The sequence below is a fragment of the Triturus cristatus genome, chromosome 9 (genome assembly GCF_964204655.1).
Source record: "Triturus cristatus chromosome 9, aTriCri1.1, whole genome shotgun sequence".
NCBI lineage: Eukaryota > Metazoa > Chordata > Amphibia > Caudata > Salamandridae > Triturus > Triturus cristatus.
The window spans coordinates 259858675-259886455 of NC_140592.1; the positions used below are offsets into that span (position 1 = coordinate 259858675).

Consider the following 27781-nt stretch of genomic DNA (forward strand, 5'->3'; position numbering starts at 1 on the left):
GAAGCATGGATTACTGAGAAGGCCTATTGCGTACTTCTCATCGACACTTGACCCTGTAGCTGTGGGTTTACCAGGTTGTCTGAAATCTGTGGCTGCAACATGCAGGAGTCTGGAACAGAGTGAGGGAATCATAATGGGATATCCTGTAAGGGTATTCGTACCTCACAATGTGGCAATTCTTTTGACAAGAAGCAGAACTCAGTACATGTCACATAGTCGGTTGACTAAATATGAGAAAGTGATTCTAGGAGCATCAAATGTGACTCTTGAGAGATGTGTAAATGTGAATCCAGCGACACTTTTGCCGGATATTGAAAATGTGGGTGTGAAAACAGAAGATGATCATGATTGTTTGGATGTGCTTGAGTACTGTACAAAACCGAGACCAGACATAAGGGATCTTCCCTTACATGAGAGTGATCATGTGTTGTTTGTGGATGGTTCATGCCTGAGAAATGATGATGGTGTGCTATGTGCAGCATATGCGGTGTGCAAAGTTTCAGAGGTTATGGAAGCATCACCATTGAAAGGAGTGAAATCTGCACAGGTTGCTGAATTGGTGGCATTGACAAGAGCTTGTGAAATAGGGAAAGATTTGAGGACGACTGTGATGACTGATAGTCAGTATGGATTTGGAGTGGTGCATGATTTTGGCCAGCTTTGGCTACAAAGAGGTTTCTTGACATCGAGTGGAACTCCAATAAAGAATGCTGAAGCAATTGGGAAATTACTTGAGGCGATACAGCTGCCTAAGGAGTTAGCAGTTGTAAAGTGTGCTGCCCATGGACAAGGGGAGGATTTTATCACGGTTGGAAACCGGTATGCAAATGACATTGCTCAATACTGTGCAAAATCGAATCAGTCAATTAATAGGGAACGAGAGGGGGAAATGTCTTTTTGCTCTGTGATGTTTACTAATGCCTTAGAGACATTGGATGAAGTGAAGCAGTTGCAGGATGAGGCAGGAGAGGAAGAGAAAAAAGATTGGATTAAGGCAGGATGTGCCCCAAGAGAAAAAGACCATGTTTGGGTCTATAGGGATGGCAGACCAGTAATGCCCAACTCCATTTTGTCGTCAATGGCAAGGATGTATCATGGCCAGGGACATTTGGGGAGGGATGCGATGATAAGGTTGTTCAAGCAGACCTGGTACAATGCAAAGTTCAGGACAATTGCAGAGAGCATCTGTCAAAGATGTTTGATTTGTCAGCAATTTAACACTGGGAAAAAGACAGTGGTGAGTCTGGGAACAATAGGCAGAGAAGGAGGTCCTTTTACAAGAATGCAGATTGATTTCATTGAAATGCCCCAAGTGAATAGACTGAGGTATGTTCTAGTGGTAGTCTGTTTGTTTTCAAGATGGGTTGAAGCTTATCCGACTAGGAGAAATGATGGAGTGACAGTGGCAAAATTACTGTTAAGGGAGTTGATTCCTAGGTACGGGTTTCCAGTGACGATTGAGTCTGATAGAGGTGGACACTTCTATAATGAACTCATGAGTTTGATTTGTGAAGCATTAAGCATACAGCAGAAGCTACATTGTGCATACAGACCAGAGGCTTCTGGTGTGGTTGAGCAGATAAACGGCACAATCAAAAATAGGATTGGTAAAATGTGCTTAGCCACTGGCATGAAATGGCCGGACGTCTTGCCTCTAGTGCTAATGACTATTAGATCTACTCCAGATAGAACTACTGGTTTAAGTCCGCACGAGATAATCATGGGACGTGCAATGCGCCATGCATTTGTACCTGTCAATAAGTTGATGACAATAACTGATGACATGATTTTGGATTACTGTAAAGGCCTGGCTGACGCAGTTCATTCTGTGTTTCACCAGGTTGGAGAAGAAGCTACCACACTTGAGAAGAAGCAAGCTCATGATCTGAGTCCAGGAGACTGGGTGAGGATTAAGGTGCACAGAAGAAGAAATTGCTTAGTTCCAAGGTGGGGAAGGCCGAGACAAGTCATTCTAACTACGACAACTGCAGTGAAGTGTGCTGGTGTGAAAAACTGGGTGCATGCGAGTCATACTCTGAGAGTTCCAAACCCAAAAGAGGGAACTGGTAAAGAGTACTTTGAAGAATCAGATTCCAGTGATGATGAAGACCCAGAACCAGTGAGAAAAGAAGCAGAAAAAACTCCAAGAGAACCATTGGGAGTCTCAGAAAGGAGATCAGATTCTGTAAGAGAGCCTGAAATTTCAAAAAGCAGTGAAGAAAAAAGAAGAGAAAAGAACAATTCCACAGAGATTACTCCTGAATCGGAAGAGGAGGAGACTGAAGAACCACTTGAGATTATACTTGAAGAAACAGGGTCAGAAAAAGATAGAGAGGGACAGATTGCGGAAGACCCCCGAGGAGGTGTAGGGAATTCTTCTAATAAGCTAGGTGAAGGGACAAGTAGACAGCAAGAAGATTGCGTGTTGGAGACCCGAGGAGGGACAGGAGTAGGGAAGTCTCCAATAGTGGTGAAAGAAACTGTGGAAGAAAAGAAAACTGCTAGAAAAAGAAAACAGAAGGCACTTGAAACAGAATTGGATGAGAGTGAGAATGAACAAACAGAAGGTCGAGTTCTGAGAAAGAGAACTTGGATTGGAGAAAGAAACAATAAAGAAATTAGGCCGAAGAAGGTGATAAAAGGAGATCGTTGGCCTAATAACAGAGTAAAGAGATTGAGATACAGAGTAATAAGAACAAATACATCAAATGCTGAACAAGTGAATGAAGTATCGAGTCAAAATGAAGTAAAAAGAAAGGAGCAAGTAGAATCAGGAGAACCTGAGGAAATAAAAAGAATAAGAAGACCCAACCAAAAGTACAGATCACCGGAATGGTCTTATGTGGCACTTTCTGAAGAAGGAGAAGAAGAAACAGTGACTCGAGATAATCCGGAGGGGATCTTGAGAAAAGTGGTTGAGGAAAAAGAAGGAATCTTAAAAGTTATCCTGACTGACATTGGAGAAGAGTCAGATGCACAAGATGTTGTTGATGATCTGATACAATTTGATGTTACTGAAGAAGAAGGAGTGAAAACTGATGAATATCCAAATTGAGTGAACTGAGAAATCACTTGGAGGAAAAGTGAAAAGAGAAAGTCTGAAATTCAGTTGTCTGAAGTAATCCAAAGTATAATAGTAGTGGAGTAGTAGAGGCTAAGTCAAAAGACTAGGTCAAAGTAGTAAAATGGCTAACATAGAGGATAATCAAAGTAGATGTGCCTTCTTTAAAAGATGGTGTAGAATGTGCTGCTGCTGTACTGGATTATTAATGCTACTGTGGGGAGTTTTAGTTTTATTAGTTACTTTTAAAGTTACATTTGAAATGCATACAGAAAATATGACAGATATAGAGAAGAATTCGCAAAAAGTAGTTTTGAATAGAATTAGTAATACTTACATACACAAAGATAGGTCAATTAATAATTTTTCTAGTAATGTTTTTTCGAAGTTATTGTACGAATATGTGAAAACAATGGAAGTAAGGGATTGCTACGTTTGTATGCAATTACCTGCATCCGTTTCAGAGGGTGTTACTTATCATCATTTGCCAGCTACATATGGTATTTCATGTAGTATATTAAGTAGTGTTTTTTATTTGTTAGGGAAAGTAGATTATAAGATGTCTAACAGAGATAGTTTTTTGGGGCATTTGCCAATGAACAAAGAGCTGAATCCAGCTAAAGAAGCTAACACTTTTGGTGAAATTTTTATTGAAGAGAAAGGATTAACATTAGATTACATTTTTAAGAATAATTTAACTTGCAGTCTGAAAGAAGAGGAGAAAGCTTTCCTGGATATGGTAGAGGAAAGGAGATTGAACATGCATGAGAAAGCAGGGAAATATGAAGTGAGTGAGACAATTTGGGACATTGAGATGGGAAAAGAATTGAGAAATGGGGCTAGTCCAACTTTAGCTCTAGATGTACCACAGAAGGGTAAACTATGCATTACAAGAAGGAAATCCCAATATGATACATATTTTGTTGGGACTAGTGAGTGCCATGATACGTACTTCATTGCAACAGGTTGGGGTTTCAGAGGTGGAGAAGATATAGTTTTCCCAGGAGTGTATTATGTTTGTGGGAACAAGGCTTATTACAAGTTGCCTGACCATTGGTATGGCACGTGTTATGTGGGTTTGGTCTTTCCAAAGATTTTTCATATAGATAAAATAACAGATGTAGAACATATTAATTTACTAATGCGTTTCAAAAGAGAAACCTGGTCTGAAATTGTGGGTGATATTTTTGGGGTGTTAATTCCAGCAGTGGGAATTTCTTTAAATGCTTATGGAATTCGGAAACTGTCAACAGTGGTGGATCGCTTATCGACAAATACCGCTGGAGGGTTTCTTTTAGTGAATACGGAATTAAGTGCCGTACGTGCCATGTCAATGCAAAATCGACTTGCCCTTGATATTTTATTGGCCAAGGAGGGTGGAGTTTGTGGAATGCTGAAAGTTCAACATTGTTGCAAAGACCTGAAGGTCTATATCAAAAATATTACTGATTTGCATGAAGAATTAGTACCACTTGAAGCTGAGAGTTTATGGACTAAAATAGCTAATAAGATGATAGCTGTTAAAGATTTTATTGCAAAAATAGGTAGTACTATTATAGGTAGAATATTGTTTCCTTTAACTTGCATAATTATTGCTTTACTGATACTGAGATTAGTGTGTGTGTGTTGTAAAAACAGGGGAGGGAAGAAGAAACTGAATAAAGAGAAGAAAAACAAAAGGTTGAAAAGAGAACCACAAGAAATTGAATTAGAAGAATTAAGGGAGAGTGTTTATTTAGAAACAAAGAGGGATGATGAAAGAGTGACTGGTGTGTAGTGTTGTGTAAGGAGAAAAAGACATTTCCGATTTCTCCTAAAATGGGACTAAATTTTCACTAATTTTTTTTTTTGGGGTTTATTTGGTGATAAAATCACCAAAGGGGGGATTGCTAGAGCAGAGTTTTCAGTTTGAAAGTAACTGGGTTTTGAAGCTCTGGCATGTCTATTTGTTATATTAATTTATTAATTATTAATTATTAATTATTTGTCTTGTGTAAGTGTTTATACTAATCAACTCGTTTGTTTTAACAAGAGAGAATTACACGTGGGAATGCATAAGTGTGCTGTTTAACAATAATGTGCATGTTTTCATGTTTAAACGTTGCTGAGTGCTGTTTATTTTTAAGCACGAAACGCTTTTCGAATTAATGCTTTTCTATGTTGCAAGAGCTAGATAATTGCATACACATAAGGGTATTAGTGGGGTTAACACTGTTCAATCACTATGCTGTGGTAACGTTGTTTTTGTCTCTTTTAATTAAGATGGTCTATTGTGGCCTATTGTGGCCTAAACAAAGATGGCCGATACGTAAAGCCTGGCCTCGAGTAGAATTTGTGACGAGAGAGAGCCTTGCTGAATATGGTCCTGAAGTCAGCTGACCACAGTCCTTGCTTTGCCTGGTTGAAATTTTCCGTGAGGACAGCAGCAGTTTTGGGCGATCTCCAAATGAAATGAAGCGTCCTTGGCAGCTTTGGGAAACAAATGAGCCTTAAAGAAAGACTCTGAACTGTGATCTCATTGCCGAGGAGACGTGGAAGTTACAAGATACAAATGTATTTTTTGGTTCCTGTTCCGTTATGTTTATTTTGTGATTTTTCCTGAGCGGAGATTTTCAAATGTAGCGATGCTACATCCTTTCCTTCTCGCTTTGCTCAGAGGTTTGACGGAAGAAGTTAATACAAATTATATTTTCCTTTGTTCGACTTGCTATAAGAATTGTTAGTCTAGAGAGGGCTTTGCCACGTGCCATTTGCCTTTTGCCGCGTTCCGAATCTGCGTTGGTGAGGATCGTTGCTGAGAGGACTTCGTCTTGAGAGACTTTACCGAGAGACTTGTCCTGACCCGTTCTGACATTTAGCTAGAATAGGTAACTATGAGAAAAATGATTTATTCTGATTGATTTTCTTTGATTAATTTTAGATAAAGCAATATAATTTTAAATATGGTGTTGGTTATTATTTCTTGTCAATTATTGAGTATCCTATTTTGATTATTATTGTATAGATTGTTTAGATTATGTTTAAGGGCAGTCTCAATAACCAGATCTTATCGACCCCGATATAGATGCAGGGTGTTTAGGAGTTTTTCTTTCCACAGGTTATTGCTGGTAGAGTATTTGAGCGTATGTTAGTGAAATGGGCCCTAGTGTATGAAGAATGTATGTGCGTGTAACTGTGAGATTACTCTATCTGTGGAAGTAGGGATATTATATACACCCTGATCTCTATCACGGGTGCGACTGGGACCGTATATCTCTGACGCCATACCGATCTGTAGGGGAACCCGACAGAGATGCCCACTATCGCCGCTCCTGTTGGCCCTGGCGATGGAGCCCCTGGCGGCGACTATACGGGAACAGATGGGGGCTGGCATACCACTGGGGGACGCGGTCCATCAGGTGTCACTCTATGCAGACGACCTGTTGGTGTACGTAAGAGACGTCGACGACATCCCACCTCAACTAGCCCATATTCTGCGTGACTTTACTGCCCTCTCGGGACTTCGGGTGAACGCAAGTAAATCTTGCCTTTACGCATTCGGCGAGGGGCGACAGGACCCCGGCTACATCTTAAATGGCACCAGAGTACAGTGGAGGGGAGACACCTTCAGGTATCTGGGACTACGCATTTACCGCCAACCGGCGGACCTACTAGATGGCAATCTGGGTAAGACCTTCACGGCCATTAAATCCCAGATACGCTTCCGGAACGCGCTGCCGCTCACGGTCACAGGTAGAGTGGCGCTGTCCAAAATGGTGATCCTCCCGCGGCTTCTCTATTATTTTGCTAACCTACCCCTCTATGTCCCAGCGGCCTTCTTCACTAAGTTGTCACAACTTCTCAGGGACTTCATCTGGGGAATAGCCTACACAGGATGTCGCTCAAGAAACTCTATCTCCCTACGGACCAAGGAGGTTTGGCGTACCCTGTTTCGAGCATTATTACCTAGCGGCCCAGCTGCAGTGGATAGCTTGTTGGTTCGCGGATAGGGGTCACGAGGACACTGCGTCCGTACTGCCGCCGTACTCACTTGAGCGGTTGTTGGTGCTCTTCCATCCAGCCTCCAGGAGTGCTGTCCCAACCCCGCTCCTCCTTGCTGTGGCGTATCGCTGCTTCCGCAGGAGCCTATTCCTTACTCGGCACGTGCTCCCATATGCGCCAGCGCTGCCGTTAGAAGGCACCCCCAGTGGGACGGGACCGCTCACCTCCCTCGCGCTCACACAATGGCGAGAGGCAGATATTCAGACCCTAGGAGATTTGTACCGGGACGGAGTGCTCCTTTCGTGTGACTTGGTTGTGGAAGGGGGGGACTACCACCGGGACAATTCCTGACTTATCACTCCTTAGTTAGGACTTTGGTTGCTAGGTGGGGAGACATGGCCGCAGAGCCCAGCCAGCACCTCACTATACAGTATTTACACGTCCTGGGACGGGGCTGCCGTCTGATTCGATGGTTTGCAGCGTCATTGAGGATACACACGGCGATTATCCTAGAGCCGCTCAGGCACAAATGGGAAGTAGATCTGGGGAGGCAGCTGACGGATAAAGACTGGGAATGCATATTGAAAGACCCGGTGCGTATACCTAGAAATATGCGCCTCCGACAGATACAACTGTTTGTCATACATAGGGCATATCTTACCCCCGCGGTTCTTAACAGCTATTTCCGTTGCACGGACACAAGGTGCCCTAGGTGCGCTGAATCGGGGGCTGATCTCATACACATGCTGTGGGACTGTTGTAAACTACACTCCTATTGGCGTACAATTCATGACTCCCTGCGCACTATAACAGGACGGGACATATCTTTTGACTGGGTGGTCTACCTGCTGCGTCACTTTCGCAGGACAGAGACAACTAAGGTGACGTCTCGGTTTCTGGATTTGGGGCTTGCGGTCGCAAAGCGCCTCATAACCAGGAGGTGGAAGGCACAAGATCCGCCTCATCTGCAGGCATGGAGGCACTCACTTGCTGCATGGGCTGGAGCGGAGGGGACGGCCATCAGACGGGAGGCGACATTAGGGTTGAGGAAGACGCCCATAGCCGCGCAGTGGGAGGAGCTACTTCAGGCGCTCAGACATGTTGAGGAGGGAGATGGGAGGGATGAGCAGACAGGGGGGGGTTGACTCCAGGACGGGCAACAGGAGATCCGTCGGAGTGACCTCGTAGGGTTCCACGCATGATTTACACCTAGATTGGGTGATGTGGGAATACGCATCTACACACAGGATTATGTGCCGTAGCTTACTCACTGAACATTACCAGGGGAGAGGGGGAGTAAACGGGGGCGGAGACGGTGATATGAACAATGGAGCTGGTCTAAATTTGAGGTGGTTGAGGTTTTCTATGTTTGTTTCATTATTGTTTCTTGAAAGTAGATATGGATTCGGCTGAGGGACTCAATGGGACATCCTGACGTGCTCATGTAGGGGAATAATTGGCCGCACACACCAATGCTTAAGATCTGTACTTTATTAGGGGTTCCGAGCAACTGGGTGAAGTCTCTATGCTGCGTCCCAACTATGTCCCTATCATGTGCACCATATAATGCTGTTGCAACGAAGGAACTCATATGCAAGTAAATCGAATTCCTGTAATTGTGTTTGAAAAATCAATAAAAACAGATGATAAAAAAAAATGAGTGTACATGGGGAATTGTCTCCTGAATTTTCTCTAAAATGGGGGGTGTGTCAAGGCTGTATATTCGTGCCCCTGCTTTTCATCCTGAATAAAAACTGTTCATCCACTTATGTGATCTCTAACCCGGTAGACACCCCAAGGACCCCAAGCATGCAGGTGCCCTTGCTACTGTACGCTGATGGAGCGGTCCTTTTAGCACATACCCTAAATGCTTTGAGATTACTGGTGGATCAGTTTGTCCTTTTTATGAGTAACCTTTATTTAGAGACCAACTATGATAAGTCACACATTATGCCATGTGACCCAATAAATCCAGGTTAACTAGATTAAATATCAACGGCCAGGTTCTCATCAGCATTAAAGTTTTTTGTTATTTAGGCATCATTTTTAGCTGTCTAGGAACTTCCCACTCTCAGCTTAATAGCTCCTGCCTTAAACACAGTGGGTCAGAAGGCACAGTGCTCAATTTTACTAGATCTGGAGGCAGAGGGACTATTTCACCCTTGTTGGAAGTGTAGAACTCCCAGTGTGTTTCGACAGCCATAAATGGATCCGGGATTTGGGGCGTTCATAACAGTACCTCCCTGGAGGTGAAGGAACATTGCATTCTTTGTAGAATTTCGCACCTACCACTATTTACCCCACGTTTCATCATCTATTCTGAGCTCAAACAGGGATATATTGCAGACAAGGTCCAGGTGGCCTTACTATTGCTGTGGGTCAGTATATGGACTAACCCAGCGGCATCTGTGTGGAGGTTCATCATTTTGGATTGCCTCAGCCTGGGGAAGAGTACCTCTATTCCATGGCTAAGTTATATCTGCAAATCACTAGACACCCTGGGGCTGTCCCCTCTGTTTAACGATCCTAGTAACATCAATAGTTCAGCAAAATTAAAAATTAAAGATGACTTTTTTGAGCACTGTAAAGAAATTAGAATGAAAGTTGAACTACATAAAAGCACTGTGGTGTAGATTTTATGCATCAGTGGAAACTGTTTTATACTTAACCTTAGTTATCTCTCAATAGAAGAGATCGTTTTTTTGTTTTAGAGCAGGAACAATACATTGGCTTTTGCATTTTTCTAATGTATCTAAGGCCAAGACGGTTGCATCCTCTATGAGCTCCGCCATCCGCTGTCTATCTAACAGCCTCAGCGGTGGTCCTTGGGCCCGAAATACCTGCAAAAAGGGTGTTTGGAGCCGTGGGAGCTGCCCGAGTCGGATGAATCTGCTGGTGACTTGCTGCAGGTGGCTGTAGACGGTTCCCAAGACCCCAAGCTGAAGATGACACAAGATGGCGGTGGCATAACTTAACCAGAAGACTGTGACGGTGGAGGGAGGCTGAAAGGACCAGCGCCAACTCATGATGATTTGGAGAGTCAGTGTACAAAGCATGCCGGAACTGGTGCTGTGTTCTTGCCCTCAATCGCTCAGGAACCAGCCGGGGTGTGCATTTGTGCGACATCAAGTGTGGAGGCCTCTGAGGTGAGTCGTCCTGGCCAGGAAGTACGAGCGGCTCTTCCTCGCCCCTGCAGTGATGCCGTACCCACGAAGCCCAAGCCTAGAAGCGGTGTTGGCGTGGAAGGAGTGCCAGGCTGACTTGTGAATGCCCCATAGTTCAGGAGCACTGAGCGCAGCGTGACAAGAGGGCAGTTTGTTTCACGGGTGATGGCGGCAGCAGTTGCAGCAAGTGAGAGGAGACCGGGTGTGCCTTTGAGTGTGGGCGACTCGCTTGAACTTCGCCCACACGCATGCACCTATGTATATGGTCGGAGACCTGAGGGTGCACCACCGGGGTGAGATGCCCTGATCAGAAAGGCCTGATCATAGGGCCCCCGGAAGAGTAACACATTGGTGGTGGACAGCCCTGTGGACCGCTGGGACATGGTTGGCCGAGTGGCACCTTCTTAGTGGAACTTGCCTCTACAGGAAGACCATTATCTGCCTGAATGGCAGATTAAGCACAAGTCGAGTAGCGAGCTGCCTGGACATCAGGGGACAGCCATTGGTGCCATGCCCCCTGATAATTGTACAAGGTGTGATATAACACCAGGAGAAACAGTGGGCACCTTGGGGCCTGATGATGACTATCCCTCAGACCACCACTACAAATGAGGGCTCCATAAAGGACATGCTTTCTAAACCCCACCCAGGAAATTACTGGCAAGTGAAGTGGGACCTGATTCCTTGGAGCCCACTCCGGTAGACCGTGCGGAGGAAGAAGCCCCCATCACTATATCGTTCCTGTAGGCCATGTTTTGGCACACAGAGGTCAGACTTTGCAAACCTTACACAGGAAATAGCGGTGGATGTTAAAGACCTCAGGAGAAAATTTTGTGAATTGGAATACAGGGTTGACTCCTTGAAACACGCTGGTGACTCCTGGGATGAAGAACTGGATTCTCATAGATGAGAACTCTTGGACCTCCAAGATAGGAATGCTGAAGTCAGGTATCAACTGGAGGACGTTGAAAATAGGTCCAGGAGAGTCAACAGATGTATCAAGGGGTTCACACTATACACAGTTGCGAATTTCCGCAGGCTTTTTCATCATGTAGCCCCCACTCTTGCGCCACAGGATGTCATATTGGAGCGCTCCCCTGGGATGCATCAGGATATCCTCACGTGCCTCCACTACTGCACACAGAATGAAACGATCATGAGAGCAGTACTGGACCACAATGTCATAGACTTTGAGGGTACTAAGGTATGGCTTTACCAGGTCCTGTTCCCCCATTACACTGCAAAGATGCTGTCAATTGAAGCCACTCACCGAATTTATGAAAAAGAAGGGAATCTGCTACTGGTGGGGCCACCCCTTTTGCCTCAACTTTTTGTATGGGACAACAAGACCCGCTCTGGCTGTACCATGGGGAACGTAAAAGATCTGATAGACCTCGATGCAACTGCCCCGGGAGACGATCAGGATGACAGCATCGATAAGATGACAACTTCTACTAAACAAACACAGCACTCTCTTAGGTCGAAGCAGAAGAAGACGACCAAGCCCTCCAACACCCAGAGCCGTAAAGAAAAGAAAGCCCTGCTATGATAAGCTCTGGAGAAACGACATTCTGGGAGAGCCGACCAGTGAATAATGGAATACATTTTGGGTATGGGATGCAGGCAGCATCCTGGGAAGACTTGTGCCCGCAGAACATTTCCTCTTTGTCTACATGGGCTAGGGTGGCCAACTGCATTCTTGGAATTGAGATGTGCCTGCGGGGCGGTGGGGCTCATGAGCCTAGTGGCCTGATAGATTTTTCTCTTTGACATGTGCCATGGACCCTGTTCATTGTACCCCAGATGACCCAGAGAGGGGATCATTGAAAAGTTCCAGTGAGTGCTAGCTGTTCTTTTGTTGCGGCCTTTTTTCTTTCTCTAGATGTTCTAGATTACCTTCTGCTATTGCTAACCTTATATTCTCCCTCCATACCGTGCCCCCAGGGTAATGATGGGACAGTTGGGCACAGATTTCGTACCACTCACCTTACCTTTTTCCTGACTGCTGGTTAAGGTACTTAGCTATGATGTGAGGGGGTTTAATGCACCATCTAAAAGCCTGGCTCTCCTATCTATGCTGCGTAAATCTAAATATGAAATCTGGCTGCTCCAGGAAACCCACCTGCTTAAGACAAATTGGCAACATATGAGATCGTGCTGGTTTGATTGTTAGTATTTCTCGGAAGGGGTTGGGTAGAAGGCAGCGGTAGTGACCCTCATAGCTACTCACTTTGCGGGTAGAGTCCTCCACACAGTGGCAAAAATCCTAGGATGCCTTTTCACCCTCCACATAGCCATAGGGTCTTACATTTTCACCCTAATCAAAATTTACACTCCCAACGGCCACCTGGAATCCTGCATCCTGGAGGCCATAGGCCGGGTAATGGAGACCATGGATGCCGATGTCCTCTTGGGGGCAGATTTTAATCTGGTGATGGACAGTTGGACACATCATTAGATTGCTCAGTACAAAGGGTGGGCCACACAAGCATGTTATCACCTCAAGGACAGCGCCAACTGCTTACTCATGGCCTCATCGAAATTTGGCACAATCACCACATGACAAAGAGGTCCTACTCCTTTATTTCACCAGTTCACCAAATATATGTGAAAATTGATCTCTTCCTAACTACCTGCTTTCCAGAAGACTCCATACTGGATATCGACATCGGGGTAGCGGCCCTTTCAGACCACTTGCCCCTACAAATTGAGCTATGTGTGCCCAACCTTCCATGCAAAAGCCGCAAGCGGTGAATAAACCTTAAACTTCTCAACCACACAACAGTAGTCACTGAGGCAATAAGAGTCTTCTTGGAGACTAATGATACCCCGGATACGCCAGTGGCAGTACTATGGGACACTTTAAAGCGGTAATGCGAAGCCACTTTATCGCCATTCCTGCCCACTATAACAGAGAGAAAAGGACAAAGCATACTGCCCTGGGGTAGACAGGGAGGTGGAGGGGCTGCATAAACAGTTGGGCGACCACCAGACGTGCTGCAAGCTCATAATAGTAAGGAAAGAACTCAGGACGTTAGACATGGATAGGGCAGAATATGCCCTCTTGCAAACCAAGCAGAAGTATTATGCAGGAGGGAACAAGGTGGGAGGCTTACTGACACACAGACTCAGAGCACAGGCAAACAGTCAGAGGGTAGCGGGAATTGTAAACACACAGGGAGACAGCCTAGTACAGGAGGACCACATTGCGCAAGCATTTCAATAATTCTATACAGACCTATCGGAGGATCTGTCAGTGGGAGAGGTAAGACATATCTAGATCAAGCCCCGATGGAACACTTAGATAGGCATTTTGCCCTTGGCCTGGGGAATGATATCCATGCTCATGAGGTGTTGGCAGCGATCTCCCACCTTCAGTTGGGTAAGGCCCCCAGTCAGGACGGTTATCCATCGGAATATTACAAGCTTTTTGCTCCCACCCTAGCCCCTTTACTTACACACCTCTACCACTCATTCAGTGATGTCAGTTCCTTGACAGATACAATGAAGTTAGCCACAATTACAGTCACACCGACACCGGGCAAGGACCCTACCAAATACTCTACCTATAGAACCATATCATTACTCACTGTTGACACTAAGATTTTTACTACCAACCCACTTATCCCCCATGATGCAAGGCCTTACAGATACATATCAGGTGGGTTTTATCCTGGAACTCAAATGCAGTGATCACACAAAATGTGAGTACCACCTTGTGGATATGGTACAGCATTCTAGAATAACAGCACTTCTCTTTTCCATTGATGCTGAGAAAGTGTTTGAACGGATGCACTATCCCTGATCATGTGCACTATCCCTATCTTCAGGCTGTTGTCTGGACTAGAAGACTGAGGCGCCAGTTCATACAATGGATATGGTGTGGTTATTTGAAGCCCCAGGCAGCAGTCCAGGTCACCTGCGTATTGTCCCAGCCCTTGGATTTTGAGTGGGGAACAAGGCAGAGATGTCCTCTGTTCCCACTCTTATTCACTCTGTATATGGAACCGTTGACGGGACGGGAGAAAGCAAAGCCAAGGATCAATGGCTTGATGATGGGTGGCAGGAACCACAAATTGGCATTACATGCCGAAGATGTAATGGTGGCGCTATCTGACCCATTCGGCTCCTAACCGACACTACTACAAGAACTGGATGCCTTTGGGAAGGTGTCTGACTTCAAGATCAATGCCCAAAAATCACAACTCCTAAACCTTACGATGCTAGCTCCAGATTACGAAACCCTGGGACGCCTCTTCCCCTTCCTGTGGGCTACACGGGGGTAGTCTATTTAGGCCTCCGTATCCATTCCAGGATTAGACAGATGGCCAATGGCAATTATAGACACCTACTGGCAGATGTGCGCGGAACTGCAGAAATGGATAGACCATAAGCTGTCCTGGCTTGGGAGATTGGTTGTGGTCAAGATGGCACTCCTACCCAGGATACTCTATGTTATGCAAACCCTGCTCCTCCTGGAAGTCCCCCCAACCACATGTACTCAATAAACTGCAAAACCTGTTGGAGCAGTATATATTGACAGAGAAAAGGAGCAGTATCGCCAAGCGCCTGACATACCTGTCCCCTGCGGATGGTGGTCTGCGGCTCCCCCATCTTAAACTCTATTAACAGGCGATGCAGCTCCGCTACTTGGTTGAGTGGGCTAGACCCTCTACCGAGAAGCACTGGTGCTTCATCGACCAGGCCATCGCTGTGATCCACCTATGGAAAATCCCTTGGCTCCCCAGGTCCACTGACCACATGTCTTCCCAGTGCTCCATGCCACAGTGGGCACCTGGGACACAGTGCAACCCTCGAAGAGGCTATCCTCATGGATTTTGCCATTAACCCGAATAATGAGAAATCCAGTCTTACCAAAAGCATTCCACGGCACAGCCTACAAAGCATAGCAACTTGCAAACTGTAAAAGAGTGGGTGATCTATTTACCTCCCTCTGCGTTTTGGCAATACCTGACCATTCGCTATTGGATTATGCAACCGACGCTGCAACCACATGCAAGCAGACCTCTGTTGCCATTCGAAAAATGGCTTAACACTAGACACTCAGATAAAAGACTGCTGTCAGACATATACACCTTTTTAATGTGACACAAACTCACACAAAATCAGCAGCACAATTGAGATGGGAGAAGGCATGTGAACTGCAATTCACACCAAAAGAATTGTCAGCTATCCAGAAGCGAGCAAACACAGCGGTACACAGCACCACAGGAAACGGGACTCTTCTCCAACTGGTACACTACTGGTATTACACAACTGAACGCACTGCACACTGGAAGTCGAGGGGAATCCTCACATGTTGGAGGGGATCCTGGGACATGGGACGTTAACGCGCCATTGCCCCAGGATACAAGCTTATTGGCAGGGTCTATTAGACACTGAAGATACAATATTTAACACTACTCTTCCTAGGTTTCCAAGCTACGTAATTAAGTGTTTCCCCAATGCCCTGAGGTGAGGGGATGTGCGATAACACTAGCCCTATGTGCAGCTAAGCAAACTCTCCTCAGTACATGGGGCACGGATAGAGTAGCACATCACACAGACTGGCTTCACAAACTTTGGGACCTGCTGGCATGGAAAAGCGTACTGCAGTCTCAAAGAAGCAGCTACCACAGTTTGACAAAACATGTGGACCCTGTATTAGATACCTGGGTAAGGAATTCAGGGAACTGACATGCCCCACCTACCTTCGCATATTACTCCTGCTACCGGTAGATCTGCCTTCCATTCAATAAGCCCCACACAATCGAAATTTCTCATGTACAACCAGACATCACTATCTTTCAGAAAGCACACCATGGCCTACCCCATAGATGTCAACTGGCTACTCAGTCAGCTCCCCTCCCTCACCCTTGCCCCTCGCCCCGATCGCCTTCTCACTCTTCGGAGTCTCCCCATCTGCGCTCTTTCTCTCTGTGTTTATTTCTGTTTCTTCTCCTTCGCCGGCGTCGGATGTAGGTGAGCTAATCTGCATCGTTTAATATTTTCATATATGTATATAAAACCAATAAAACATGCTTTAAACATAAAATGTATCCAATATAGAGGTGAATGACGTATCACTATGTCCATGTGACAATAAATCTGAACGGTCACTATTGCACCAATTTTGTGTTTTCTTTCATGCCCTTATTTAGATCGAATAAAGATTATTTGACTGATTGAGTAATCAAATCACCAATGGGTCAAACATATTTTTTTGCACTCAAAAGAGTTAGAGGGAAACAAAACATCCCCTCGGCAGCTCGAAAGACTTGGGTGTTAGAGAGAGAAACGTTCTTCATTCATTATTCATTTTAACTGCCCCTGCGGCAAATTTAGTTCTGAAAATTAAGACAGCCTTGAGCGGATAGGTGCAAAGCCATCATCATTTTCCTAGCAAGCCTCATCGTAGTATCAAACTTTTCTCTAAGCATTCTGTGTTTATCAGTCTATTCTCTTTCGGTCGTTTTAGTGGATTTTTTTCTTAAATGGGATCGCTTTGCCTGTTTTTATTCATTTGTTTTAATAGTATGTTTTCTTGCTGTGCACTTGCTCCCTTTTGAAGTAATGGTTATGCTTTATAATTTTTATGTAAAAAATGTATGAAGGAAATTCTGCTATTTGTCAATAACAACTTGAATCTTATGAGGGGTATGGGTTAAGGGTTTACGGAATAGTAAAATAGTGACTTAACCTAAACTTTCTTTAGTGCCTTGATGTGACAGTCTGTCCATGGGAATTCCAATATGGACAAGCAGTCCCTGGTCAGAGCAAAGCATGGATTTCATTTGAAAGCCTTTTTCATAGCTCCTTAACCTCCTGTACCCTCTAGCTACAGGCATTTACCAGAAGACACAACATTATACAGTGCTTAATTTGAGCAGGAGCTTTCCGGTGCTAAGCACCGGCACTTAATTAGTTTCTGGTGCTCAGCACCAGCATCTAATTGTCAATACCATACTTAGAACAGTCTACTACTTGGTGGCGCTGCTCATCTAACTCAGGGATGAGCAGAACAACGGTAGTTTAGGAATACAATATACATTAAAATTGCTAATACCTACGTTCGCAGCCATTCCTTTTGCTTTGGGGACCTGGAATAATCTGACCTGTCGCATTTACATGCGAGAGAGAGATGGTTAGTAGCTGTTTTGGCAGAGATGACAAAGGCGATGGGTAGTGCAAGCTGCAGTGGCCTCCTGGTGAGAGCCCTGGCACTTGATATTTTCAAATTAGGCACTGAACATTAAATATGATGTTTAGGGTGGCCAAATCAACACTGAATGTGGGTGTTCCCATTTGGAGACACTGGGCCTGATCCACAAAAATATTTAGATATATATGCACGAAGACTTAAATCTCCACTTGAATGTACTTTTCGTTTTTTTACACTTCGCGAACATTCCCAGAAGTACAACTCAAAGCTGCACGAGACACAGATTTCCAGCTGTATCACTGGGGCTGTAAGGTGACATCTTCCACAGGCTCATTTTCCCCATCTGTGACATCTACACAGTGCCCAATTCAAATGAACATTTTGTGTCTCTCTTTCATTCCCCCCTCAAAATCCATGGTTAAATAGTCGCCCATCACACCCTCGAGGAGAATTATGCCAACCCTGGGCATTTGAAAATGTGACTATTGCCAGGGTTGGTGAGTCTAAAAGAAGTGTGTAAATGTCCCTTTTGTTCATGTTTTGGGGGATTTTTAAACTTACACAAACTTCGGCTTGGAACATTCACTTTCCACACCCTGTGAGGGTTTTTCTGCTGAAGGTTTCTCTGCAATCATGGCAGAGAAATCCGTATCAGTAAATCAATGTATGCCTGCCTTGAATCCTTTTGTGACTTACTGGCAGGCACACATGGAGGTATTTTCAACATGCACCTACATTTAGAGCCCTGAATACATTGTGATAGGACCATTTGTTTTCACTTTCAGCTGCTTCATGAGTGCTAGTAGTGTGAGCCACAAATATAAGCCAAGTTGGAGGCATCAAGTGCTAACACCGTGTTGGCAAACAACAAAACACTTCAAAATATAATTCTGCACTCCTTGGCCAGTTCAAAGTGACATTCAAATGCATTCAAAAGCCTTATTATTGTATCAATCTGTTCCGGTAAACGTTTTATTGCACGGATCAGTGAGTGTAAAGACTGTTTTAGACATGCTTGATTCAAAGTGACTGCAAAATTGCATAGCAGAGATGCATAGTTCACAGAATGTCTTGCTTGCTTTCTCAAGGAAACTGTACCAGATGATTTCATGAACATGTCAAAACCAGAGAATTAACTTCCATACTGAGTGCAAACCAAGTCCATTTCGTGAAGCAAGAATTTAAGGCAATGCTCTGATAACTGTTCTCCACTCTCATAGAATTGTGACCTATAAAAAAAAGTCTGGGTGTTATGTGCTATGAAATGCGCTCTGCTGAGTGAATTATTCACACAAATACAATAAAATGAAATGATGCCCTAATATAAATTATATAGGCACAAACTCTGTACGATAACTCTTATGGCACTTAGAAGCCTGACTCAGCCGCAGAGCCATAACACACAAAAGATGTCAGTCCATACTTTTTCCTGAATATCTCCAAACCAATTTCCCTTCAAATATAAATTAAATATACATCACTAAATCTAAAACACTATTAGAAAGTAAAGAATATTTTCCAGATGAGTGAATATATTTTTGTTCTTTAATATTGTACTTCGTTTTTGGCTGCAATCTCATCACAATTTTTAAATTGTCCTTTGTCTTATTTTATATTTTTTCTGAACTGTTTTGCATTATGTTTGTTGCTGTCTTCATTTACCGGCATCTCTGGCAGTGTAAACCCATGAGTTTGGCAATGTTGCCACCACTAAAGCCAAGGACATCATGAATGGAGAGTTTTAATAGCAAGCTACTGTTCATGAATTGCTAAGTTGAGCTTTACTTAATAGCCAAATTAGGTGTATTTTAAGAATGTGTTTTCAAATAATTAAATGTGATTCATGTTAACAATTGTTAGTATTTAATGTAGTGTTTCTAATTGCAGAGCACTGCCGTCACAGAGGTATTTAGTGGTGTTAGAAACACTAAGGTAGGAGCACAGAAAGAAGGTGCTAACAAAAACTCAAAAAGATGAATTTTATAAAAATTGTTAAAGGGATAAAAGTCAAAGAACAAATGTATCTGTACAGGCAGATCATTCCACAGCTTAAGGGCCCCATGGGACTACCTGCCACAACCCTCCTAGAGAATTTAGGAACTTCCAAAGAAGCACAGGCTATAGATTGTAGTTTCTGACTGGCACAAATTGTAACAACAGATTGGAAAGATTTTGCTTAACCATAATTTATTGTTCATCAAACTAATAAAATGTGCTAATTTGATTAGTTGTGTGGTGCAACATCATATGTCAGTTTCCTGTAATTAATTCTGTCGTAGGTCTGTTACTTCCTGTTGCTATTTCACATTTTGCGGGGTGAAAAAGGGAATCATTACATCAATTTGGGCCAGTGGCATTTGAATGAACATCAACATTTTTTTCAAAGCTTTACAAATGTCCATTTTCTCTCTAGATGTATATTGCTTCATAACTTTTCGAAGCTTAACAGCATGATACCAGTACATTTTCCAATTCATACCTTATGTTGTTTGTTATTAAACTCGTCTTATACAATATTGTATCTTAATGCCTGGAATGGAGAAGTAAAAGAAAATAAGCAATGAGTTTGTATTGCTGTGTTGCTTCAGTTGGTTGTGCGTCAGAATCTTGTAAAAATAGAATTAACTGAAATATTGTTCAATTGGGTGTAGATGGTCTATTAATAACTCAAACGGAGTGATATTTTTATGTGATATTTAGGACAAAATATTTCTGTCAGATAATATTTTAGTTATCCTGATTATACCGGACAGTCTTTTCTTCTAACCTCTTCAATATTGTAACTATTATGTATAACTTATCTTATGGAAAATAATTATCTATAAAAACACAAATTTCAAGGTTTCATTTTTGATAAGTCATAAAGACCTTGTGATTGCCTTTAGTTTAACCACTTCCACTCCGACATATCACTCACATTCACTTTAAAAACAATTCAGGTCAATGCATTCCAGTTTATATGAACTACGTTTCTCTTATGAGCATAATTTTCCAAATATGCATACACAATCTCTGAGACCTATGTTTCTTTCAAATTCTCTTGTATGCTTTTTATATTTATTTAACAAACCACACAATGTACAACACTATGTTATAATATGTCAATTTGAATGGCGCAGCTTATCTCCCATGAGGGTATCCAGGAACTGGACTACAATATACTTCACATGATTTATCCTATTACGAATTAATTGTATCTATGGCCACCTTTTCAATTAACTCTCCCTGACCATTATTTCTCTCTCTTCTCTTCAATTTTACATTAATAGCAAAATGTTCCTATTTTTTGTGAAACAGCTATTATCAAACCTCACCCAAAACTCATCTGTAGATCCGTTGCAAAATTCTATTTATTGTCACATGTGCCTTTTCCATTATATTTCCAAGCTCACAGGTTCATTATATATCCTGTTTTTCCCCTATCTTTCATCATCTACGATGCCCTAAGACTGTTTTCAGTCCAGGGAAATATAACGAAAATTGCACTCATTTCAAGATATGTAAATCTTCTTATAATGTGTTGGATGTGACCCAGCCTTTCGCCTGCCTGATAAGGGCCCAGCCCCATTTCCTCAATACTCATTGTAAGATCAGCATCAATGTCCCTCCAATTGGGTTATTCTTGTATCATCTGCCACCTTTCATAATTGTATTATAAAGACCTTCACTGTAGTTGTTTGTACACACTAAATTTCAGGCACTGTCTTTGGCAGTTTTAAATCGATTATTTTAACTTGTGTCATTTCAGTGTTCTTGATAAGTTCTTTACATTCATTAATATCATTTTCCTGAGATTCACAGGCCCAATATTCAGACGTCTTTCTTTTCCCGTCATGCTAAAGCTGTTGACTATATAAACTCTTCTGGTAATCGAACATGCATTTAGGGTTCCTATTACATTCCTTCAATGATTTCATAAATGCTACTTGCTATGCCAAATCCAGATCTGTGACTTACTGTCACCATCTTAATATGTCAACATGGAAATATTTTCCTTCCCTACCATATATTGCCTTATTGACTTTTACCTATCACTCCTGTTTTGAGATTTTCTATGTCAATCCCGTGAAATGTATAAGTTTTTTTACTAGTAGTGTAATAGCCTTTATTAGTTGTTACAGCCAGCTGTCACCTATAAATAGAAAATACTGAAAAAACGGGTGCTACTACTACCTTTTTATAAAAAGTACTGCTGCAAAAGTTGTCTCCCCTTTCTATGTTTAATTGAGTCTTTACTCTATGATATGCACACTCAAACTTTTGTTCCTAATCTCACCTAGCTACATTTTCTCCTAGACTTCCGCCATGTTTGATATCATTGTATTTACATTGTTTACACATGTACAACTTGTAAGCCCTGATACTTGATTGCACTACCATTCATCTTTGTGTCGTCATCTGATATGTCATTTTGCAAATCAAGTCATTTTTTCCTTCCAACTACCTTTCTTTTTTTGTCAGGTTTTGTTATATTGTTGTACTTGTGACCAATCTTTGGAATACAGTTTGCATTGTTCCTGTCCCTTTATGTAACACAATGAAATATGCCTGAAAAGATGTCATTATTATTTCTACTCTTTAATTTGTATTCATTTTGCACTTCCTGGTTGCTTTTAAACCATTTTGTAAAATTGTGCATACAGATTTGGATGAAGTTGAACATTTAACATGAACTTTTAAACAGAAGTAAAAAATATTAAATGTTTCCACCCCATTTACTTTACTTTCCAACATAGTTCTCTCACGGATGCAAGATGTTAAGTTCACATTCTTCTACTACTAAGATACAAGCAAATATTACAATACTGATAGGAGAAAGTTCCTATGTCACTAGAGACCTACAAATTCGAGAACATGGATCATGATACAATTTTTCATTTCTCACCATAAAATTGAAAGCCATTTCAAGACCATGTAAACTCTTGAAAAAGTTCAAAAACTTAAGTTTAGAAATGCATATTGTACCATTGTTCGCTCTTGAGTCAAATGATATAGTGTAGTTAATATACAGTAGACTACTACCTGAACAACACATGATACCTTGAAAGAAAACACCAACAAAGCACTCCACTTGCTATACTAATAATCACTATTGAAGTATATCATAATATCCCTTGACATTTCTTTAAAACTAGATACCATGTATTAACCATCTGCTGACTATTCTTCTGCACAAACCAAATTTGACACTGATCTGAGGTAGAACCATTGGAACCATTGGGGAAAGTCACCATCGGACTTTCAAAAGTGCAGAAAGTCCATACTAATGAGTGTGTGTTCCATAAATATTCCACATAGCAATAAAACAATAATGCATCATATATTTGAAAATATCCAAATGTACAAAAAGTAGAAATTGTTATTTTTCACGTAATTGTTTTATTTGCCTTTTTTTATTGTTTTCTTATTTAATTGTCATCAGGCATAAACTAGACTTGCACATGGAAAAGTCAGAGAGAGCATGCAAAACTGACTCGTGAAACATAAAGTGTTTATGCAATCGTTTTGGTGACATATTTACATACGGTTGTGAATTTTACACTACAAAAACAGTCCAATATCTTTAATAGGTTTTATCATAACTTTGTGGGTTATCTCAGAAATGTCCAATCCTGTTTCTGCTTCTATCTTCTATCCTAAATTTACGATTGAATAATCCAGATGTAGGTTGTCCTGTCAGTCTGGGAAAGTACAATAGAAACCCTCATTATAACAAACGGGTTAAGGGGGGGAGAAACAACTATTCTTAAACAAATCGTGATCCATAAAACCCTATCAGTTTATTGAATTCCTCTAATTTACTATACCTGAGTTGGTTTCTTGTGCATGTCTAAGAGTTGATTTAACAGTGTGAACAATTGCCTCATGCACATGCATGTGCTTCAATCTGGATTTGGCAGCTTTAGAATGAAAATCTTCACCAGAATACCAGCAAAGGTCATTTCCCCCATTAATGTGTCTGCGTAGTACTGGGAAAGCGCCCTCAAATTCTTAGCTTTAAAATAGTTTTGAGTGATGTTTGCAAATACTACATATCTTATTTCAAAACAAAATGGGACTATTTATTTATTTAATTGTTTATTTATTGAAGTGTTTCATTAAGTATTACATGTGGACTTTTGGCATAGTCATAGCAAAGAATGAATGAATCAAAGAATAAATCAATGAATTAAACTGTAATGTGTAAGAACGTACACTAATCCCAACTGGTACCATCAACATTGGTTAATAATTTTGTACGTTGCCCATGAAATATATGGGTTTTTTTCACCAAATCAAAAAATCACATTCAGTTTGCGGATTTTCCTAGTCCATCAAATACTTTTCTCCTGCCAAACGATATTTACAAATTCTGGCCCAGGGCGAAATGTCTTAGTTATTTTAACATAAAACCAAACATCGGCTGTATAGTTGGAAGAGAGAATCTACATACATGTTTGAATGTAACAATCACAATTTTATCCACCAGTTAGTTATAAGTCGTGCTTCCACATTTACTCACTCCTCCACTTGTCTCTGAGCCCATGTTCTTTTCTCTGCCCTTTGTTCCTTTAAGATTCTTTCAAAATGCTTTTAAAATGGCCACATTTTGCACAAATGTCTTTGTTGCTGATTGTGCCCCTGTATAAGCCAAATGGCCACGACCAATTCCATGGCAGAGAAGCTTTTTAAACAGAAGAGATATATGGATAATGTATACCCTGTACCTCACCCCCACTAGTAACTGCAGAAAACATACACAGACATACAGGACTTTCTCCTTCACATCTTTCTAATGTGACCACTTCCTCCATTCTAGGAGCAATTCCTCATTAAACAACTTTTCGACGACTTTGGTATATTACGCACCAACTCTGCTAAATAAATTATTTTAATACTACAAAGATGGCTTATTTTTGCAACAGATAGCCAAAACTCATTGCACCAGTAAGTAGGAGCCAGAAGCGTGTCACACAGTGTGACCCATGGCTGAATAGTAAACAAGCCAGCTCTGTGGTGCATCACCGCCTATCTAGTCTCTCCCAGGAATATGTTATCTTTGATTAACAGCGTACGTGCAGCAGCGATCCCGGGGAGAGAGTCTGACCAATAAGACACTTTGACAGCCCAATCAGCGGATGCCTTCGCTTTGTATAAACACCTCAGCTGAGGATGCAAACAGGTTCAGCGCGCGCCTTGTTTTATGAAATTTGCGTGCTTGTGCGCTGGTTTGAGGTGAGGAAGAGGAACTACCGTCCCCGTGATGCCATCTTACCTCCTCCATTCTTGTAACAGAGATAAGGAAACCTCCACACATTTCCGAGTCCAATAATCTCCCCGGCCACGGACAGCACAAATTCCACCTTGTTGTTCCAGTGGCCCCTCTGGTTCAGTTTCTTGTCGTTGCTGTGGACCAGGTTGGTGTTGGACGCTTCCGGGTCCATAGCATCTTCGGGCTTGCCATTAATTACCGGGATAGTCTTTTCAGCTGTCATGACTCCCTTTCAGCCTAGGAGAAATGAAACGAATCTTAAAAGAGCTTTCATTTTATTCGAATCGCTTGCTTTCCCTTTAAAGGCAGCTACATAAAAATGCGTGCCACTGAATGCACTCGGAACGCTCAGCCTGCTAATTAAAACTTTCAAATCATAGTTCAGGGGCAGGCAGCTAATGAAATCACAGCTTCATATGGTAAACATGTGGTTACGCGCTAAGCTGGTTTTGAGAGTCCAATATGCGTTTCCTACCATCTCATTATTGTTACACATGCAAAAAAAAAAAAAACTGTGAGTCCACTAGTCACAGAATGATACAAGCAACAGAACCCACACAGTCTGAAAGCCAGCATTGATCTCAGCACAGCATTCTGTATCTTCCACTTAAAGCGACAATTAGGCAGATGGAAACAAGAGTATGCTCTCCCCACCCCCCACTCCCCCTCAGCCCACCAAAATCAGAGGAAAGAGTCCCGCTACTCACCAGTAAGTGCTGTTGTGACTGGTGGAGTGAGTGATGTCTCCCCGTCTTGCAGCAGCAAAAAAAATCGATGCAGCGCCGATTAGTTAAGGGTTGAGCGTGAGGTAATTACGCACAGAGATGTATTTACGTTTTTCTGAGAGGATTTCGGGTCTTTCGGTGCTTGGCTGTGGCTACGCTCCTCTCCTTGCTACCCACGCAGTGGATAATTTGCAAATGTTCTGCTTTTTGCCTGAGTGATCTGATAACAACCTGCCTCCTCCTACTCCCCCTGCGTCTCCCCCCAGCCCCTCCCTTATTCTCACAGTCTATTTCTCCTACTCTCTCCTTCCCTCTTTCTCCGTGGATCAAAGCCAGCCCTGTGCCGAGCGTCGAAGCGCCACGCAGCCTTTCAATTGCCCATGAAATGAAGCTGTGGATCAGATGGCTTTTCGCTGGGGAGCACCAGTCAAGACCTACCCCTACAAATCACATCCTGGGCGGATATTGCTCGCCTCTCGCTGCTCGAGGGGATACAAAGAGCGGTGGAGCCGTGGCACTAAAAGCTGTAAAAGCAATATCTCAAGATTTCAAGCGCCCTGCCGCTGAAAAGGTTCAAATCCGTCTAAAATAAAGAAAATGATGCTCTCTGCCGCATTTTGCAAAGACATGGACCCAAAACGACAACGAATGAACAGGAACCGTTTTGTTTCTGAGCATATGTTGTATTGAAGTGTGCTGTGTGAAGTTGTATCTCTGGTCAAAATGCTAGCACCGATGGTGCACTAGTGTCATGCCATTATAGCGTGTAAGTGTACATGCGACCATGGTAGAGCAGGTGCTATCTGCTGTCAGAATTCAAGCAGGGTGATGATAGGCAATTAGAAGATGCGCACGTGCACCTCACGTCACGCCCCTTCATTTCAGAACTGTTTACGTTGTGTGAATGATACGCTATTGTCTCGCAGGCTACTCGTACAAGATCTATGAGAATGTACACGGTTGGCACCTTTTCCATCGAAGAACCATATTATACCACTCATCCTCCCTCAAGAGTTTCAGACATCTATTTGAAAAACTCATTTTTGTGTCTTGTTCGAGTGGTCGTTCAGAACTGGCAGGATGGAGTGGCCTGGATGTTCGAGCATTTTACCCAGTCTCATTCTTTGGACGTAGCCTATGCGCACTCCCTGTCTTCAAAGACCACCTGGCTTGGCCCTTGGCACTGTCCAATGAGCGTTGGCTGTTGCCTTTTCTCAAGCTCTCAGGCCAGTCTCAATGCCTCCAGAGCCCACAGGCCCCGGCAGGTGAGGTGTGACCCCACCTAGATGTAAACAAAATCACAAAAAGCATACAAAGGACAGTACCCAGTATAAGAATGACACATCTGGTACAGATTTTTCCAGAGGTTAAATTTGGATTCTTACGAGAATTTGAAATGGAAAAATCACATTTTGACAGCTTTCTGCAAGCTTTGCCACACCAACGACTCCCTTATCGAATCTGTTTTAAAGTTTGCAATATGAAACTTAAATGTCTGTGTGTTGTATATTTACCGAAATCGATTTCTTAAAGGTAAGTTGTGTTTAAAGTAGCTCATAACCTATTAACATTTGCTGCTAAGAATCTCAGAAACATGATGTTAACATTCCTATGAAAAACCTAAAATCCCCTAAATTTCCAAAACATAACTCACACACCCACCATTCATTGCCTGTGAACCCAAACACGATTTCACTGATAACATCTCACATTATATCATCAGTAATATAATTTACATCTCAAATCACATCATTGAATATATCTCTGATGAGATCTCAACCAATGACATAATCAGTTCCACCATGCAGTGAAAAACAGAATACCACACAACATGTCAGCTGAAGAGTTCATGCATAGTTCACAAGAAAAACATAACAAACCAGACTCAAAATATAACCTGTCAGTACCGCAACAATGCGCAAATAACATCTGACCAAACATCAAGTCATTTCTTACTACCATCACAACATATACTCCCTCTTAACTCCTGCAGCACAAGGCAACTGTACAGAAACATCAGACAACATTGTACTCTACTTCCTAAAGTTACTCGGAGGTCACAAACATACTCCACGAAATGACTCTGTCAATGAACAGCGACTGTATTACCCAAACTGTGCTAACCACATAATAGAATACCCAAACTGTGCTAACCACATAATAGAATACCCAAACTGTGCTAACCACATAATAGAATACCCAAACTGTGCTAACCACAAGAAAGAAAAGGTAGTAACCCTCCCCATATCAGTCTGGCTGGGTCGTGTGTGTAATACAGTGCTGGACTAAGTTCCAAGAATACTCACTAGTGACACCCCTCTATAGTCACTGAACAATCAGAAGAGGTACTGTTCTTCCCATAACCCCGCACTGTGCTCACTTCAGTATAGCATGCATTCTTCTATCACCTGTATTTCTCATAATAAACATCCAACA

At 42.5% G+C, this 27781-nt stretch overlaps 1 protein-coding gene across 1 annotated transcript in view; it reads right to left on the bottom strand.

Moving 5' to 3' along the window:
- LOC146797709 (sodium- and chloride-dependent GABA transporter 3) overlaps nt 1-25605 on the bottom strand; it is a 929762-nt gene extending 904157 nt beyond the window's left edge. The window contains exons 1-2 of the mRNA XM_085624875.1: nt 25328-25605; nt 24624-24857 (exon numbers count right to left, since the gene is read on the bottom strand). Coding sequence (XP_085481001.1) covers nt 24624-24843 — 220 coding nt within the window. The 5' untranslated portion in view covers nt 24844-24857; nt 25328-25605. The remainder of the gene's footprint in view (nt 1-24623; nt 24858-25327) is intronic.
- Between the last annotated feature and the right edge of the window lie 2176 nt (nt 25606-27781).